The 17,625-nt window shown below is 44.4% G+C and overlaps 1 protein-coding gene across 9 annotated transcripts in view; it reads right to left on the bottom strand.

The window, feature by feature from the left end:
• Window positions 1-17,625, bottom strand: part of LOC117209307 (potassium voltage-gated channel protein Shal) — a 115,894-nt gene that overhangs the window by 24,728 nt on the left and 73,541 nt on the right. Inside the window, exons 5-6 of one of the 9 annotated variants that reach the window (XM_033451152.1) lie at window positions 7,202-7,285; window positions 1,026-1,320 (exon numbers count right to left, since the gene is read on the bottom strand). The exons of 1 other annotated variant lie outside the window; for it this stretch is intronic. In XM_033451152.1, coding sequence (XP_033307043.1) covers window positions 1,177-1,320; window positions 7,202-7,285 — 228 coding nt within the window. In that variant the 3' untranslated portion in view covers window positions 1,026-1,176. Of the gene's footprint in view, window positions 1-1,025; window positions 1,321-4,911; window positions 5,777-7,201; window positions 7,286-8,034; window positions 8,696-10,515; window positions 10,535-12,510; window positions 12,562-15,573; window positions 15,853-17,625 lie in introns of those variants that run through there. 7 more of the 9 variants (XM_033451153.1, XM_033451159.1, XM_033451161.1 and 4 more) reach the window with 7 other exon arrangements.

Raw genomic sequence — 17,625 nt, 5'->3', positions numbered from 1 at the left:
CTCCGTGAGTGAACCGGAAGTCCGCTAGTCCATTGCAAACGTACTCTCGTTCTTCGATACATGGTGAATCACGAAGCTAGCTTCTAAAATTCCCACTCGTGTCTATTTAACGTGGATCCATCTCTTTGCTAGCGTCCGAAATCAGGAACTGCGCGTAGTTTGATAGATTTAAACAATCTATTTCAATTTCCTCGTTCTCAACCAGCCTTCTCTTCGAGAGTCAGGCACCTCGATCTCGATGTTTCTTCGATGATAAGAGCGAGCCTCGATGCGTCTTCGTGAACGAACGGTAAGCTCTCTAGGCTGGGTAGAGCGATAAAGCTTGATCAACGTCGAGGAAGGGCGGTAGATTTAAGAGGGCGAGCCTCGCTAAATCCTGGTCGCAGCCGCGACGCTAAGCCTGCCAGCAGCCAGACGAACCTCGAACACGAGATCGATTCCGAGGACCGGGGGTAACGCGGCTGACTTGCGTCGCGACGCACCACCTGCTTCCTCGTTGCGGCACATGCAAACAGAACGGGGAATAGAGATCTGCAACTAACGATAAATACTCGGCCTAAATGCACTAGATGCTACCCAGAGGACGAAGTTTTCTCATTCTCTCGCTTTCTCTCTCTCCTTATTTTTTTCCTCTTTTCTCAACGGACGAAGAATATTTCGGTTAAGTGAGAATAGAGTCATCGAAAGTAGCCGCCGAGAGACGAATACCTTTACGTCGTTGTACAAACACGAAGAACAAAACTATGTCAGGCTATTTCCGGTGACTATCGATCGTCGATCGTCAGCTGCAAATAACGTAATGGTTAAGAGAAGTCGTTGACGAAGACGCGGACCGCCGGAAGTAGTCCTGAAATTGAACGTTGTCTCGCGTATCGTCGAGACCAGCACGTCGTTTAAATTCTTGAAATTCCGTGCCACGGTGCCGGAAGACTCGAGCATCCTATTATGATGTCGCGGACTACTTCCGGCTGATCACGAGGCGGCAAAAGCACCCGTCGATTAAAAGATCGTGAATGCAGGCTCACCGTTCTTCCGGCCAGTCGGCCATTGTTCTTTCATCGAGTAGAAGAGGAGGACGGTGATGGTGTTTGTTAAAGGTGATATTATTATTGTTTTTTTTTTCTTTTTTGTTCATAATAGCGGATATGGTGATCGTGATTGGTCTCGGTGATCGACTCAAGCGGTCTCCGATACCGGAAGCGGTGGCTGTCCACCGGAAGTAGTCATGGCAGGCGCGGTGTTGGTGGTGGTGGTGGTTGGGACCGGAAGTGGCTGTAGGGCCTGCATGTCACAGGTGTGGGAACCGCGCTTCTTTAGGTCCTGGAACAATTCGTATTTCGGATATGTTTCAATTTAGATTCTTCGTCCATCTACGTGTCTTCTTGCTTGCCCCCTTTTTCACTCGCTCTCACTCTCATTTTCTCCATCCTTTCTTCGCGAGACTCTCGACGAATCTCTCGTTTCTTTCACATTCATTTCCTTTCATTTGTTCCGTACCATTTCTTTACTCTCTCCTACATTCTCTCCCTTTCGATCATTCGTTTCAAGCACGCTTCCTTTCTCGCTCTCGTTCATTCTACCGTCTTTTCTCTTTCTACGTTTCTAGTGTAACTATTTATAATCGAAAATATAATCGTAAAGGCGTGTTAACACTACTTTCTACGTTTCCTCCCTCTCCCTCCCCCCTCTCCTTCTCTCTTTCTCTCTTTTTCAACGACGTTTATCCGCTTGTACACTTCCTGTCTGCGTTATTGTCTCAAGCTCCTCGAGTACAGTGATCCCTTCCGTTTCTCTTTAGACTTCGACACAAGAACGCAAGAGTTCTCAATCTCTAAATCTCTCGAGACCGAACAAGCTACCTCTGGCAGATAGTTTTCGCATGAAATGGAATGTGAGAGAGATGCGATCTCGCGTGACGTTACGCCTCGTGGCATCGATTGAATTTCGAGCGATGGATCTCTTTTTCATCGCGAACTACATTCTTAGAAAACATGGCAAAGAATCGTTAGAACGTTCAAGAATTCGCGGACAAAAAAAAAGAGAAAAGAAAAAGATAAAAAAAAAGAGGCGAAGTTCCACGACACCACGAAGGTCGATTTCCGGTTGTGTATAGAGTATCGCGAGGCTAAAGATCGCGTACGAACGAGCGAAGAGAGATGTCGAGAGGAAGGGGGTAGAATGAAAGAGGCACTCGGGCCACGTGCAAATGCAATTCAGAGAGAAACAGAAAGTTCATGCGAAAAGAAGATACAGTGAGAAACAAGAAAACCACCATAAGAATGAGAGATCGAAAAAGCGGAACAACTTGGTGCTACCGACACAGAGATACAGTTTCAACAAAAACAACAATCAGAATATGTATAATACGTATTATGTATATCGAAACAAAGGAAATGGTAACAGCGATACAACAATAGCAATAAGAACAAGAAACGTTTACAATTAAACTGGGTGAACGGAAACAGATAGTATCCGTGTGTGAAAGAATGTGCGCTGCTATGAAGATAAAAGGGTGAAACGATCGATTCATAAAGAAACATGCCAGGTGCAATAAGAACGATCCTTTCGACAAGCCATTAATTGCAATACGTCTGTGACTTTGATTCGTTTCAACGCTGGTGTTCATTGGAACGACGCGTTTTCTGTTTTCGCAACGAATCCTCCTGCAATTCGTATGAATACTCATACTTTCTCCAAATCTACTCACGTGCGTAGTGTATTTTCTGACATTTTTATCGTCTTTTCTTTTCTTCCTTCTTTTTCTTTTTTTTTTTTTTTTTTTTTAATTCAAAGAATTACAAATCGTAAAGGACGATTTGGAAGAATAATCGTTGCTGTATCAGTTTTGACGTCAAACAGAAACGCATCTACGGAACGGTGCATTGCATACAGGTGCATTCAAATTTGCTCTGAGGATGTGATACATACGTCGAAGCTTCGTCACAGCGCTCGGTAGTCTGCTCAATATTTTTCGGGCGTGTGCGAAAATAATAAGCGGATCTGTTTATCGGCGAAGCTTTCGGTTTGGCTCGCTTTATTTCTCACATCTCCTACTCATCGTAACGAGTTTCTCGAGTCAAGCGTCTTCAGAGTACGCGTTCGAATCGATTTGTCGAATCGAGAAAAAAGGCGATTAATAGTCGGCCCTTTACAACGATGAATTCGTTTATGGTCCCTAGCCTCTTAGTGTGTCTTCGTTTCTCAACCTCATACGTCTTCTATAGTTAATTTAAAAACGCGTTCGAACCAGGAACCATAGAATCCATCATCATCATCGGCCTCCGACAGTAGCGCTAGCTTAAGAAATAATAAAGGGAAACTTCTTTGATGTATTCATCGACGATATGAAAGTCCTATAGAAGCCTACGATCCAATAGACAAGGTTCTCTCGCAAGCTGCTCGTAAATAAAAAACGGGGACAGAAGCGGAAAAAAGGCAAGTCGACGCGTCCTCATTGACGGCTGCATGCAGACACCGTCGGATTTCCCGGGGAAAATTCGCCGACTACATCCGTACGCCGCAATGCGGTTCGTTCTCATCGTCGCACGTTCGTGCTGGTTCACGTCTTCCTACGACGTCGTTCGACAAGCGTCGTTAATCCTTTTCAACCGGCCTGTCCGAGATGTTCGTTCTTCCTGTCTAAGCGCCGCCTGCGACGCGGCTGCAACGGAGCAGCCTGAATTTAAGGCTCGTTCACGCGAGGAGAATTCACGTCGGTTAGTTTGCCGATATTATTAAATTACGTTTCAGACACTGATCAAACGGAGCTGTAAAGCCAAGTTAGAGAATTATACCGTAACATCAAAGCGAGATAGGTCACGCTAACGATAGTTGGCAATTTCTATTTGATATCGCGTGACGCAAACTTTATGCGAACCACTTTATACTGTGCAAAGTATCGCGTAATGCTTCTTGTTACGCTAACGACGTTCACATTAACAACCTGACTCGGCCGAATTTAATATCCGAGTACGACCGTCAAACACATCGAACAGTGTCGTTGATCGTAAAGAAAGATCAATAGGTTACTGTGACAAATAATATCCTGAATGTTTAATACGTTTTAGCGGTGACACGCGTAAAAACTGATTCGTATCAGGAAAATGCAAAGAACAGAAGAACGTAGAGGCAGAGAATAACAGAAAAATCTGTCGATAGTAAGATAAACACGAGTTCCTCGCGTGTACGAGCTTTAACAGAGGGTCACGTTGCTTCGTTTCGCCTGTGACGCACGAGACACGCGTGTTATTCTCTTTCGGTGGCACGTGCACGCGTTATTTCTGTTACGGCGGACCAGGTTTGTCGCGATTGATCGCGTAGGCTAGGCCGATGTTGCGAGCGAGCTCACGCAGTCTCGCAACGGCCAAGCAGACGCGTCGCTTTGCTTCTATCGCTAAATTTTCTGCGCTTGAATAATAAGATCGATACGATATGATACGGCTGCAAAGATGGATAAAAAATAAATATGAAAGACATCTAAGGCAGTGAAAATTCGTGTCTTGCAAATGAGAATTCTCCGATGATATTTTGAAAGATAATGATATTGCGCGATGCTTTAAGAGCTACGCGATTACTCTTAAAGTATAGAAGATAGAAATGAAGATGTAAGAAGATAATGGCAAAGGGTAATTAAATTTCAAGCCGTCGAGGCACGAACGAAATTCTCGACGAATTTCTCGTCACAAAGGAGCTACCGGAATGGCGAAAATCTAGAGTTCGTGATACGTCGACGCACACGCGATGCGCACGTTTGCGCAGGGTCGCGCGGCATTAGCACAATACAAGGAAAACGCATTAGAAGGGCGTGATTTCGCCCGACGTCTTCCCTGTGGCCGGGTACATTAATCATCGGTTGCTACGAGGCACGGATGAGACGGCTCGCTTATTAAAGCTGGCTGAAGCCATTAGTCGCTTTACGCACAGCGGAAACTTTAAAGAGAGCTTGATCGTAAAATAAATCACGCGACTTAAAGGCTTCGAGACCGGTAAAAATTTCGAAACGAAAACGGAACGCTCGTTGAATATAAGATGTGGCGAAAGTCGATGAAAATGTAAAGGCGATGAAATATAAAACGATTCAAAGTTGTCGTTACGAAGTTAAATTTAAATTACTTTCGTACATCTACTCTGCTACACCCAACGGATCTTTCTCGGTCTAATTATATTTTCTATGGTTAAAAGATTTTTAAAAGCATGAAAAATATGAAAAAGAGGAACCGTTGTTGAAACATTACGAGAACACGAGTCTCTTTCTTTTTTTTTCTTTTTTAATTGAGAAAATTAGACCGTCGAAGTCCGAAGACCGTGACAGAGTTAAATGAAACTGTATGTAATCGTAAGACGTATGAATCGCGCTTCATATCGTATCGATATCATTTTCTTCCATTTAACGAACAACAATTCGCGATATTTCTCCAATAAAAACAGACAGCCGTCGTTTCTGCGAAACGTCACAGTGACACTTAAGGACGAAAGGAAGCGACGTATATATCTCGCGCGTCTTCGTCACGAACCCTTTGTCGCAACCTGCGTGTTTTTTCATCCCTCTGAAAGGCCTGAAAGCGTGGGACTACGGGCCGAACACAGGCTGCGAACAAAGGAAGAACGAGCGAATAGCGGACGTGACCGAAAGAGAAGCATGCGGCGTAAAAAGCGCGTAAACCTGCTTCGCTGGAGCCATATACGATCTTCCCCGAGTTTAGCCTGATCCGTCTTCCGGATTCCTCTTTGCCGGTGAACGTTCCCTACTCGCTTCGGTTGTTTAAGCGCCAGGGTACTATAAAAACAGGCAGTATATAAAGTATATTTGTCCCGCTCTCTTCTGCGCGTTCCGTTGCGATATAATTCCTAGCAACCTAGCCGCGATAGGAAGCTCGCTAAAGTAAAAGAAACTGGAGCTAGCAGCGGATTTTAAGCGACAACGGGTAGAGAGGGTACTTAGAGTGGGCGGAAAGGGTGGATAAACCGGATGAGCACGAATACACGAGTTCTATTTGGATGCAGACAGATGTGGGACCAACGAGGGAAGCGAAGAAGCGTAGCTGGATCGCCAGAGAGATGCATAAATCAGAAGCCAGATCAAGAGTCAGCCGCAACACGGTGGGTTCGAGTAGGCACCATGCCAGAAGGTTTTCGTCTGTAGAACGATCGCGAAAGAAAGGAAAAGTAAAAACGCTCGTAGAGACGAACGTGCGAGAACGAAAAAAAAGTCGGAGGTTCGTGGAAACAACGAAAAGATGGACAATCGATCGATAACGAAAGAAGAAAAGAAAACTGTGAGTCGAGAAACTAAAGGAGTTCGCGATTGAAATAGAAAACTAAACATCGACGTTCGAAACGTATGCGATTCGACGTACGGCAGAGATATATAGGAAAGAGAGAAAGAGGGGTAAGTTTTGCGACGGAAAGAAGCGTAGGAGAAGATGTTTCTCGGGGAAAGCAGACACCCAGAAGCCAATCCAGGGATCAGCCACGCGACACGATATAATTCTCGACCACCAAGGGGATGCATGGGGAGGCCTTCGTGTGTCCTTCGTCCTGATCCTTCCGTCGAAGGACAAGAAAAGCTGCCTCATATTCTCCCAACGGCCACACAATAGTATACATACATATATATGTATATAGAGAGAGAGAGATCTTATACACATTTGATAAACATCATGGAAGATTGTACGCGCGCGCGATCCCACGCGTTCGTTGCAGCGTATAAAACGCGTGCTTGTATACGATACGATGCTCGTGAAATCTAAGGGATATTTTATCCCTTGAAACGACGTTGGCTTCCATATTTCAAACTAGATTTCGTTCAATTCTGAGAGAATAAAATCTTTCGCGGAACATTAATACAACGACTATCATGGAAGAAGACTGAATATCCTAAGCTACATCTCGTATTTCGTATAAATCTCATATTTCTTTACTATTACTTCCTTTGTCTTTCTCTCTCTCTCTCTCTCTCTCTTTCTCTTTCTCTCTTAAAAAAGACACACAAAACCCTAATACGCCGCGAATGATTCGTTTTCTCTCTTTTACAGATGTCCACTTTACATCCATGTATACAAGCAGAAACGTATTGTCCGCGAGGGACGCGTGGATCGTAGAGCGCGCGCACAAAAGCAACGAAACGATATAACATAGTATGTAATGTACATCGATTATCATCGTATCCAAAACGGTTTTCAGGTAACACGGTTTTCTTTACCTTTTTCCGAACTTGTATACGGTCTTCATATACGAGCACCACTCTATCCTTGCTCTCGTTCGACGTGAGCTGATAAGACAAGCTCTAAAAGTGGACGTGCGACATTTTTCAGCGGCCATCGTTGAAAACGCCAAAACGCCGCGATATGTGTTTTATTTTTATTTTTTGTTTCAAATGATTTTTTTTTTTTTAATGCCATCGTACATTCATCGATCACGATGTATTTTTTTTTTTTCAATTCGTTCCCATCGTCGGATCGTTAGCATGTTTTTTTCGTTATCATTATCATTATGTACATATTTTTTTTTTTAATTTATTATCGTCCATGAGATTCCAGCGTGAAAGAGAGGAAAAAGAGGAGAGAGAGCGCGCGAGAGAGATCCATCGGATTCATTATGAATTTCGCACGGTTTCACGTGGACGAATTGTTTATTCGATGTTCGTTTTTGTATGTACGTATGTATATGTATATATATATATACACACATATGTATATATTTTATTTTTCCGTTCGTTATATTATATCGGTGATTTTTCGTTCACGCACGTGATATATTTGTATTCGTTAAAAATTCGTTTTATCCATCGTGGAGAACGAGCGGATGAACACAGAGGATGTGAAGAGAAAAAGATGCCGATTCGTAGCGAGCAGGATGAGACAACGGGGCGATTATTTTCATGGTGATGGCCAGTGGAGACGATGACGCCCGTGATGACGATGACGATGATGGGCGGACGATGCGAGGTCATCGTAGGTGTCCAATGTTCCACGTGGATCGCACGGTGTGGTCGGTCGTCGATGAACGGGTGGGCACGGAAATGAGGAAATAGAATTTGATTGATTTATATCTATGTATTTTATAATATCACTGTGTGTGTCTTGTGTCAATTATTTGATTATTTCATATTTTTCTATTTGTTTTCTGTTTTCGACTGATGTTTCTTCCATGTCCATTCGTCTACTTTCTCTTAAACGATCACGTTAAAACGTTTCTCTATTCTCGTTTAATTTGTCCTCTGAAAATCATCTCGTTCGAGTATATTATATCTCTATGTGTCGACCGACTCGAAATCTGTCTGCAAACTGTATCAAATCTCGTGTTACCTTTCTTTCTCTAAACGCTCTCGACTGCTCGGCCTCTGAACCGATTCGAACGTTACTCGTGTATCGTCGTTGTTCTAATCTGCGATTATGCGTTTTCGAGATCCGTTTGTTCGTCTGTTCTTTTCTATCTTTCTTTACTCTTTTTTTTTTTTTTGTTTTGTTTTTGGTTATTTACTCTGCTCTAGTATTCTGCTCTATTTCGTTTCTCTTTGCCTCGAATTTACTGGGATCTGTAGTTTAGCGTGCTTTACTAGAACTGGCTAAGAAAGTCAGGCCGCTCAGAACGAGGCCTCGACGAGGTAAGTCCCGTCCATCGCAGCCCCGGTCTGCCCCCCTTGGGCACCCGATACTTGGGCCCTTGTCGCTGGGATGTACTGACTGTACGCCTGCTGAAATCCACACCACAAGCACACACTACATTGTTGCACGCTAAGCTCACCTACCCTAAAGAGTCTGTTTTCTACATGGACCTCTACGGTTATCTCTAGTCGTGACACTTTAAACGATCGTCGTTAGATCGGACGTGTTGTACTTTTCCCCGATTCTGAATCGGCTTTGTCATCCTTACGAGGCAGAACCAACTTTAAAAACGTGTTCGGCGGCTTCAGTCAACATCCTACTTTCTATATCCTCTCGTACGCTCTTACTAAGTGGATCACCGAGGCTAGCACTACTACAATATATTTTGCAATCCTAATACCATCTAACTTCCAAAGAACCGACGAGTTTTCAGAGGGAGAACACGCGCCATTTCGAAGGTTCCAGCTCGAAGGGCGAAAGGGTTGGCTTCTATCCGAGCATCGTCTGCTGATGCACGATCATCTGTGAATCGGAATCGATTCAACTAACTCTATAGAAAGAACTTGCCCCAGCTATGACAGTGTGTCGTGTTCTCTGTCGTCGAAGCCTACGCGAGTTCTGTCTCGTTGTTTCCTCTTACAATTGCTACGAGCTTCATCTACGACCGGCTAACCGACTAAACGATCCTACCTCGGTCGACGATCGACCATCGATCATGCTGTTCCCGCTGGTTGTTCGCGAAAACTAATTCGTCGCCGTTAATCCCACGGTGTCGGGCAAGTTGCACGCGGAACCAGCGAGTCGGACTTAATCGTCGACTTTAATTAAATTTAATTAGTCCACGTCGCGGCCAGCTGCGGACCCGACCCGGATCGACGGACGTTCCAACGCGTTCGTGTTGCCTGGGTCGAGCCGGATTTACGGACCGCGACATCGCGTTAATGGACGCGTTTCCGGTCGCGGCTGGGGAAATCGACGAAGCGCCGCGTCGCGGTATAAACGAGTTATTCAAGGCAATTCGAATTTCAAATCGCGGGAAAAGTCGCCGATATATCGTTCCAAGTACTTAAAAGGTATCTGCGGAGTTCACGGTCGAATCGCGTTATCAGATCGGTTGTTCTATATTCGCGATTCATGGCACGGAATATTTTGAAAATAATGCGTTCGACAAACGAAAGGTAACAGAAAGTGCAAATTGTTTTCGGTAATCGGTCGTCTTCGAACGATTACCGAATAGCTCGATCGTCAGAGTAAAGTATCTTACAAAGACTCGATAACGAGTTTTCACTGAAAGAAAATAGAATCGTTAGAAGTGGTTGACTCGCCATCGAACGAAAAACGTAATTATCGTTGTTCGAGTCGATCGAGGGACGAGATGAGCCATTGTGGCGTACAAGAAACAACATTCTCCATTGGTTTCCATGCAGTTCTCGCGAAACGTCGCATTCTTCGAGAGCTCGCTAATTGTTCGGTCGCCACACTCGGCGACGAACGTCAACCGAAAGAGAAGGGGCGTATTTCACAACCGATTCTTCTTTCGCCTCTTCTCTTTGCCAGCGACTCTCGTTAAAAGAAAATAAAAGTTTGGTTCGTGGGGTGGGGGCGGCAATTGGATACGCTTGAATAATCCGTCGAGCACGAAATCGTGTCTGAAAAATCGTGAAGAGGTTCGCATTCAAACAATCCAAGAAACAGAGAGGCGTAGTACGTAACGTATGCGAGTAGCGCAAAGGTGTGGAAGAGGAGAAGTGCCAAGAGAACGAGAAGAAATAGTAGTTCGATCAATGAAACAACATTTCCCAAAAAATATTACTAATCTTCAACTAGCAGGCTTTTATATCGGGGAGCGATCAAAAAAAGTAGACAGACAAGTAACAGAACTGACGTTCTTTTTCTTTTTGGGTCTTACCTTAAACGGACGAATGTTTCTACGGGACGAACCACACACAACAGGTGCCGACAGTGTGTATATGTTACAAAATGTACAGATATATTTACATTGTATCGCGTGGTATTTTGCAACGATTACGAAAAGGGATGATTAGATTAGACATAGAAGGGGAAGAATTTCTTTAGTATCAACGTTTCGCCAAATGTTATCGTATTGCCAATCACGAAATTAGCCTCCCTTATGATCTCAAATCGAACAAGAAATATTCCTTTCTATACTAGGTAATCGCAATCGTGTCACAACGATTCTCATTTTCAACAGTCATCGGTTTATGTGACGCGTTAATGCGTAGCGAAACGCTGTGTATGTTAGTTTGGGATAATTTCATCTGTAGCGAGCAATTAAGAGCGCGATGTCAATGGCGGTGGTAAAAATTGATAAACGACAGCCTGTCTCGTCGCGACGTTTACAGCCCGTTATCTATCGGGCGACTTACCTGTTGAACGATAATTAATTTAACAACGTTGGGACTGACATCAATGCGAACTAGAGAGGACGCAGGAGGAGGGAGGGCGCACGCGCGGCTCTTGATAATTACGAGCCAACAACCGATTGAAAATAATTACGAAGGCAGCTGCTGGACCTTTCGCGGAATCCACTCGATATACAACGTTCGATTAATCATTGTACCCAGTGGCCGTAATCGACGCGCACTGACAGGCTGTGCCGACTAATTTCTGATTAATTTTCTTCTCGTCGCGAAGCGGCTCTAAAGCTCGAACAGGCCGAAACAGTCAGAGTGATTAATGTAACGCGGTGCCCGCGAGGAGGTTTCGAATTTCAGCCTGACACTCGTTTCTCCGGCGAGAAGAGAACAGTGCCGATGATTTATCATTGCAAGGCCATTGTTCGCGGCTTGTTAAACTAGTTTGTTTAATTACGCGAAGAACCGACCGGGGAGTTGATAAAGATAGTGTGGTTTTCACCAATTACCCTTTCTCTACAGACATCCCGGTAAACGTGATTCATTTATCTCCTCTTTGCAAGGGGTTAAATAATTTATTCGTTACGACTAAATCAGCTAGTTATTATGAGATTGCGACTAGAGAGATCCTTCGTAGTATAGGAATGTTTGTTTCTTCTTGATGTATAAATGATTTTAATACGGTTGATTTTACACGTGAGATGTCTGTAGGAAATCGTTGGTGAATTGGATCGGCCGTCCTCCGTGACGAACTCGTCCGCGCGATAATTCTCGCTTCGTACCCTTGAACGACTTAATAAAACATACACAAGTAACATGATCCACGTACATTATATACAATATATTTAATCGAACCAGCTATATGGTATATATAGTGTGTGTCATATATAACGGACCAATCAATTTCCAATAACGATTAAATGGAGCAAAACTTGGGGAGGGGGGAGGGGACAGTAACCAACGTTCAACACCCAAAATAGAAGTCGAGTGGCCTGAATACCGAGTAGGTGCAACCGATACTTTTCCACGAGCTTGATTTCACTCGCAAAAAGAGCTTCTTCAAAAGTTCGACAACATCCACGATGTTCCACTTCAATCTTCTAAATCTTAATCTTTTAAAGTGCCTCTTTCCTACCCTTCGATAAATCAAACGGTACTCGATGCTTCTCCAAAGTCCGTGCTTCTCTTTAAACTTTGTCCTGTCCACTGCTTGTTTCTCCTCGGGAAGAGAAGCAAAAAAGAAAAAGAAAAGAACAGGAGGAAAAATGGAAGAAACGATTATCGTTTGCACCACACGACGTTTGGGCCGCTCGATTCCACGGATCGGTAGCAATCGGAATCGAAGATTTCACCGTATTAATTATGTTAACAAAGGGCAGGAGGGTGAGCTTGAATGTCTTTGAAGAGGACGGACACGATAGGTGGATACTCGAGGAGTGTCGAAAAGATGGTGCTCGTTACTGGGCCGACGGCAAAAGTGAATTGACGGAGCTTTTCAGACGGACACTTAAGATTCAATTTTCTCTTGCCTGGCTGATCTGAAGTGGATGCTCCACTACAGGCTCCCGGTGTTCCTTCGGCTATGCATTATTCATGAAAGCAACTCGTGTTATATTATAATACGCATTATTGGGGCAATTAATTCGGCGCAACGTCGTCGCGTGCGCGCTCGGCTATGATTATTCTTTCTTTTCCCTTTTTTTTCCTCTTTCCTTTACTGATATTTCCATCGAGCAACGCGTGATAGAGAAACTGATAATACGCGCCACTGGACGACCATAGGGTCTCACGGTCGATAGTTTCACGAGCGTTTCGTTCGGCAACGTTTCCCCGGCTTTCATCGTTGTTTCCGCGAAGCTCGTTCGTTGGTATTCCTCGCTAGAGGCGTTTGTCGTAATAAGCTCGACGCGAAGATACGCGTTCGGACGCAACGACAATTTCAACGAAGACGCCAACTGACCCAACCGAGTTCCATACGCGCGAGCAGAGGTTTCCGTGATTCGAATAAAGACACCATGTAAAATAGTTTTGTAACGATTTTGGAAGAGCCTGGCTACGATTTAACTATCGAAACACCAGGCGTCAGTCATCTATATCGGGCGATTCCTCTGGCACGGATTATTACTGGTACGAATGGATAGAGGTGTTTGCGCTTGGCAACACGTTGTATTAATTAGTCTACGTCGGTAATAATTAGCATCGATTCTTGTCTGATTTGTGGAAGAAACTGAGAAAGCTACGGTACACGGAAATAGAATAACTAGGGAAGAAGATCTATTATTTCCTGGAGTACGTATTCGCTGCTGGCGGCTGGGGGATCTTCAATCTTTCGAGAATGAGATTAAAAGATTCTCGACTGGCGTAGTTACAGTCGACTGGAAATGAAAAGCTGAGAAGGAAACGAGCTGGCATAACCATATATTTGGCTCACGGAGCAAGGCAAATTTCGGTGGAACGTCAGCTGTTGCGATTCACCGTAGAAATTTCACGCGAAAGAGAGGGCGTATCGCGGAGCGGATTACATCGACGCAACTTTCGTCGAGGGGACGAAAGTTCATCGCGGCGCATAAATCGATGTCGAGGGAAATGGTGACGTTTATGCGAAGCTAAACGTTTCTAATTGCTGGCATCCACTGGTTAGCGACTGCTCGAGATTTATCGAACACTTGGCAATTCACGCACACGCTGCTTCTTGGCGGTGTAACTGCCACGATTACATTTTTTGACAGGAAACCAAAGACCGTAAAACTGAAGATGGTAACTTTTTGAGAACTGTTTGAATTTTTCATTCGAGATAAACAAACCGGAAATGTAAATAAATAAACTGAGTAGGTAAATAAACAAACAGAAGAAGTAAACAGAAGAATTTCAGAAGAACATTACGAAGATCTTAATGACTAATCTTAACGAATAATGGCGTCGCACAGTCTATCGACAAAGTCGATGAAACAAGGTAGATGAGAAAAGTGTTTATACGAAATCTTTTTAGCGAAAATAGCGTCAAAAAAGTATCGATAAAGTAGTAGCATAGAAAACTAGTGAACCGTTAGAACGATAGAACGTTGGATTTGCATAGAACAATGTCATGAAGCGTGATGCTGACGTTTAGACAAAAGACGGAGATTAGGCAACGCGTAGGTCAATAATCGAGAACAAAGGCGTTGGCGGTGTAGTACAAAGCCGATAGAAAGACGATTGGAAGACCAGGCCACGCGGATAAACCATTGTGCCATCTCCATTCGATACCTAAACCACAAAAAGTACGTAAAACGTCTTAAAAGATGTTCACGATTTTCTACTTAAATCTCAATGGGAGGAAAAAGCATTGAAGCTAATTTCCTCATCACGTGGAACAAGTTGAAGTGAACGAAGGAAACTTTCCCAAGTCTGAAGAATCCGTCCATTTTCTCGCCTGATGGCGAAACACGCAAGAAACGTGCCAGAGAATCGCTAATTGTTTTTGCCACTCGTCGCTCCTTGTGAACCAGCCACGCGACGCACTATAACACGCGACGACGCGCGCGCAAGTGCAACCGTTCCGTGCGCCAGGAGAAAAAAATGCGAACTCGACAATACGCAAGGCGGGGAAAAATTCACACGTGCGAGGTGAAAGAAAAATTTGACTCGGCTGCGAGTAGATCGCGTCGAGTTCTCGAGTTGACGCAAGTTACCAGCAAATCTCGCGACGCTCTGAACGATGCCGGTCCCTCGGGAAATGTCCTCCAAGATTTTCGCCAGAAGTCGTTAAACCGGAAACTCTCGGAGTTCTCGCTCGACGAAAATTCACCGGGACTCGACTGCTTCGCGCGAAGTTGAACGAGCAGAAAGAAGAGGAAAGAGGCGTCCAGAGTTTAACCATGTAAGATCGATGATCTTTTCAAACGTTTTCTAAAACTTACTCGTCCAGACCCTTGGATGTTGATAAATGTAACTAACGAGATACCTACGGTTCTGAACAAGCTTAAGAAACGTTCACCGCTATACAGTGACAGAGTGTGCGTCTCTAGTCTGTGAAGAAGTGTAACACGAAATCTGATTTTCTGGTGATTGTGTAACACCGAATCTAGCTAACACCAAATCTCGCAGATCTCTACATCCTCCAACGACCATTCGATATTTGTCTGATTTGGAAACCAAGTTACTGGCGTGATTTCACCGTTTCGTGTAGTTTCACGATTTCTATATAAAATCATTACCCAGGAATCTTCGTTAATAACTTCGTTCCAACGTCACCAGTCGAGAACGAACATGATCATCCAGCAAGAGGAGAGAGCTATTACGTTTTACGAGCGTTCCTCTGGTATCTGGGTTAGATCGAATGGTTGTCGGACAACGTACGTGGCAAATGATCGAGGCGTAAAACTCAGCAGGGTATCTCCTGGCCGGTAAAAAAAGCTGAAAATCGACTTCGAATCCTCGACCCCTTGCACTTTGGCGCCAACGAATACACGACATGTGTATACATGAACGAGCACACGCACACACACGCACGCACGCACATATATATATACACACATATATATACGTATATACGTAGATACATAATAAACGTACATATGTATGTACACAGAAAGAGACATGTACGTGTATACCTGGATGTCCCTAAGGTCAAGGCGACACACGTTGCCGTACAATTTTCTAGTCGATAACCGTGCAAGGATGACTGTACACTCGTAATGAATATCCAACAGCGCTCGTTTAACCCGTTTCTCGCGGTCTCGTTGCCGGCGGAAGTAGGGACGCGACTCTCGACCATCTTCCGCTCGAGAACGCGTTCAGAACTTCTGTTCCGTGCAGGAGCCGCGAGATTCGTCGAATGTCTGCATCGTCGCGGTATGCTGAGTCTCGAATGTGATCCGTCTGCGGCCCACCTGCACGCGGAATCCACATCAAAAGAAAGAACGCGGGGAACGCGGCATGATATCTTTTGTTCGATCTCGACGAAGGAGAATTCGAAACTGGTTCGTGATGAGTTCGTGCAGACCACGACACGGACTCGTGATGATCTCGTGGATGAAACGAAGGGAGTGGGGAATGTGATCCGTGCAGGCGAGCGCGCGTGTCGTTCTCAGTGGTTTGGCGGAAGCTCGTTAAAGTTTCGTAAACGACGAACGGACTGCGCGTGGTGACGTGATACACGTCGCTGAAAATTTAAGATATGATCAGAAGTGGAAATAGATGTTTGTTTTTCGTATGCCTTTCATCTGTCCTGCCTTGTCTTTTTGGGGGATTTCGTACGACGGAGATCGCTCCCGCCAATCGCAGTTTCTCAAACGTTACTTTCTCGATTTCGATGGTGAAAGTCGTTTTAGCGAGAAGCGAACGAAGATGTGATCAAAGGAGAAGGTGGAGAGAAACATCGGACGGTCTCGTCGGCTTCTCTGCAAAGTCGGGGGTCGAAAGGACGCGGATCGATTAAAAAATCTCAGTTTCTTTATTTCCTTCAGATGTATCGCCTCGTTAAAGGATCTTCGATTTCTTTCTGCCGCGCTAAACAGCGCGATCTATCGGAAGAGAGGAGCGTCGCAGAATCGGAACGCTGACAGATTGCTGGAATGTGTGGCAAAACGTGCTATCTTATCTAAAACGCTTGATCCTCGGCTCGATTAAGGGCTGACTAACCTTACCGTTCTCTGTCAAAGAAAATCCAACACCATACGTGGTATTTAAAACGGAAAGACGTTACTTTCGAATCAAACAACAAATCTCTTTTTACACGTTAAATATCAAATACGTGTGCAACAGTCCTTGGACAAGTTGCTCGCGAAAGTTCGCCTGCTATACTTCTTGAATATCGAGCCGTCTCGTGTATGGGAGCAAAGTTTCTATTAACCGAATAATTCTAGTCGATAGTTACTAGTTATTATGTTAGTGGACAAACGAGGTCCCTTATGCACCGTAAAATTGTACACGTATAATTTGAGCAATTCACCAGACGAGGGTGGAAATGAACGCTAAGGAAGCGATAACGAGTCCAACTTACAAATATTTTTTTTTTTTTTTTTTTTTGATTGCGACAAGGACGGTTTCTATACTGTCAACGTTGCTCAAAGCTTACTTGGTAACTCAATCTGCCGGGCCAGTAACCTACTCGACGATACCGTACAAGAAACGATTCGATCTTCGCGAAGTGCGACAGTGAAAAGCATGATCAAAATTTCGAAATTTCGTTTCTCAATCGATTTGAAGATATTATCTTCCTAATTTAAACGCGCCTTGTATGCCAGTCAATCTGGAGCTAACATTTCCTCTACGATTCGCTGAATAATCTTCGACGATAGCACCAGAAGGGAACGATATCGAACAATTAAGAATTATTCCGCAAATGATCGTTAGTTAGGAAAATGCACGACAACCCTTAATCGTAGTGGAATGGCCGCGAACCGAGGATTGGTCGCGCGATTTGCGGGACTTTAGAGATATCGAGATCGGTATTGCAGGTCGGCTTGCGTCACCAGGTCAAATAAAATCGTTTTGGGGGATGGTAAATCTCGCGCAGAATTCACGGAGCGCGATCGCGACACACGGATTTATCGCTAATACGAATCGATTAATCGGAACGTCACTGCTTCGCTCGCCGTAATAAATCTCGTCTAGGAATATTTAGACGACCCCGGGCGTGAATCACGATTAAAACGAGCGTT

This window comes from Bombus bifarius, unplaced genomic scaffold, assembly GCF_011952205.1.
Source record: "Bombus bifarius isolate JDL3187 unplaced genomic scaffold, Bbif_JDL3187 scf7180000008169, whole genome shotgun sequence".
Lineage (NCBI taxonomy): Eukaryota > Metazoa > Arthropoda > Insecta > Hymenoptera > Apidae > Bombus > Bombus bifarius.
The sequence above is the reverse complement of the archived record's forward strand: the minus strand, read 5'-3'. Positions and strand labels throughout refer to the sequence as shown.